General features: G+C 33.8%; 1 protein-coding gene across 1 annotated transcript; it reads left to right on the top strand.

The window, feature by feature from the left end:
* The first annotated feature begins 850 nt into the window (after positions 1 to 850).
* LOC105796692 (auxin-responsive protein IAA4) lies at positions 851 to 2167 on the top strand. Its single transcript, XM_012626476.2, has 4 exons — positions 851 to 1128; positions 1216 to 1418; positions 1510 to 1609; positions 1712 to 2167. Exons 1-4 carry the CDS (start codon positions 935 to 937, stop codon positions 1785 to 1787), a joined length of 573 nt encoding a protein of 190 aa, XP_012481930.1. The 5' UTR covers positions 851 to 934; the 3' UTR covers positions 1788 to 2167.
* The last annotated feature ends 366 nt before the right edge of the window (positions 2168 to 2533 follow it).

Below are 2533 nucleotides of genomic sequence, written 5' to 3'. Positions count from 1 at the left end.
ATATCACCTACATTGTATTTTTAAAGAGAGAACTCTAATTGGACAAGTTTTGGAGATAAATGGGCAATCATGAACCAAAAAATAATTAATATTATAAAATGAGCATGAAAAACACCTTGATTTCACTAAAAATATTTATAAATGAATCATATGTTGGCACCTCATTAAAAGTGATAAAAACAATTAAACTTTTTTTTCTTTTTTTGTATCATTACAAGTGTCCTCATCTGTTTTACAGTTAACTTGGAGTGGTATTTAGGCAAAGGCTAGGATTGAGTATGAAAAACTGAAAACCAGCCCGAACCGATGTGTTTGGACGGTGTATAAAATTTAAGTTTAAAAACTGCAATTACTCTAGGCTGAACTGAATTATATATTTTTAATATATATTTAAATTAGTAAAAATAATTTAATTTTTTTAAAAATATTATTTTTAGAAATATTTATGAAATAAATTTAAAATTTTAAAACTAAACCGATGTGACCTTCCATAAAATTGAGTCCAAAATTCAACAGTAACTTTGTTAGCGTCACATAATTTACTATCAGTGTATAAATGTAAAATGAAAGTGGAAGCTTGACCATGGCGCTGAAGGTTGAAATCCTTTTCCATATGGGCGGCTGAGCTTGTCTCAAGTTTGTCCCCCAATGACAGGGACCATCTTGCCTCAAAGTTGCTGCTATTGCTACCGACAACTTACCTTGCCTTTGTCCATAATTCATGCTTTCAGAAAAAGAATCACAATGCCCTTCCCCTTCATTACCCCCCTTAATCCACCCCCTTGGACCACCCCTTTATTAAATCATCATAATTAGAACACCCCCCCCCCCCCATCACCACCCTATAAAAATACCTCCCTTAGCTTCATCCTCCATTCCATATTGTAACTTACAGCAACTTACAACTTTGGGTATAGCATTTGAAGAAAAAAAAATGGAAGGCAGTGTGGGTTATGACAATGATCTGAATCTCAAGGCAACTGAACTCAGATTAGGGTTGCCTGGAACAGAACCAGTTTCCATTGTTAGACGCAACAAGAGATCATTGCAACAAGTAGCTGATGATGATTGTGGAGTAAATGGCTGCAAATCTGATGATCAAAATGAAACTGCTCCTCCTCCTCCCAAGTAAGTCCTTTAAAAAGAAAAAGGGTTATTTTTCTTTTTTTGATTTACTGTGACATTCCACTAATGGATTCATTTTATGTATTACAGAGCACAAATCGTGGGTTGGCCACCGATCCGGTCTTATAGAAAGAACAATATTCAGACAAAGAAAAATGAGTCGGAGGGTGGTGGGATTTATGTGAAAGTAAGCATGGATGGAGCACCATATCTAAGAAAAATTGACCTTAAAGTTTACTCTGGGTACCCTGAATTATTACAGGCTATTGAGAACATGTTCAAGTTCACCATAGGTAAGAACATGACATAACATGATGTGGTTTTATTTGGTGTCAAGATTGGTGAAAATGACCTTGGGGATTCATTTTTTTTTTTTTGGCTCAGGTGAGTACTCTGAAAGAGAAGGCTATAAAGGATCAGATTATGCACCTACTTATGAAGACAAAGATGGAGATTGGATGCTAGTCGGTGATGTTCCATGGGAGTAAGTCACAGTCACTCTCTCTCTATATTTGCCAACATTTCTCCTGGTTATGCCGTCTATTGCATGTAACTTACAAGGTTGTCTTACTATTTTTTGTTACAGAATGTTCATCACATCATGTAAGAGATTAAGGATCATGAAAGGATCAGAAGCTAGAGGATTAGGTCGTGGTGTATGAGAAAAAAAAAAAACACTTTGCCTAAGAACATGAAAAACACTGAAGATCTCCATTGATGTCTCCTTCACGGAGAGGTATCATCAGCTTGGGTTCTCGAAGGAGATTTTTTTGGCTTCAATAGATAGTCATATCAGAGATTCTATGGACTGGGAAAGTTTTTGAAGGACTTATTAAAGAAACCCAGATAATATGAAGGGTTCAAAGTGCAAACTTGTAAGCAAAGAATTGATTGAAGAAATTCAGCAAATAGATGTGGATTATCCCAAAGTTTTGATTATGTAATGTTAAAACAAAGAAACAAAATTTGTATTGTATATCAGGTGTTTATCTATGTATGTACAATTAAAACTTATATGGGTAATAAAATGATATGTTTTTTTCTATTTTCATATCATCGATCATTTATCTGTTTTCAGTATTCGAATAAATGGAACTTAATTTAAGTTCCACAATGACCTTAAAAGATGATGTTCAATAAATTTAAACTCGAATCTTAATAAATTAATGGATATTTTCCAAAACTATTGAATAAAAATGGGGTTTGATTAGGGTTAATAAGTCCACTATGGCTTAAAGGCTTGGTAAAGCTTTAATTATGTAGTCTTCAAGCATTTACAAAGAGAAAGGAACCCTTTGTGTTTTGACTTGTGAAGTAGTAGGAATTAATTTACATATATATTAAATGTATTTTGTCCAGAATTCAAGCATAAAAAGGGGGGTTTGTTATAAATTACATTCTTTCCCAT

The sequence above is a fragment of the Gossypium raimondii genome, chromosome 3, assembly GCF_025698545.1.
Source record: "Gossypium raimondii isolate GPD5lz chromosome 3, ASM2569854v1, whole genome shotgun sequence".
NCBI classification, from domain to species: Eukaryota; Viridiplantae; Streptophyta; class Magnoliopsida; order Malvales; family Malvaceae; genus Gossypium; species Gossypium raimondii.
Note: the sequence above shows the minus strand (reverse complement) of the source record. Positions and strands in the feature narration are given on the sequence as shown.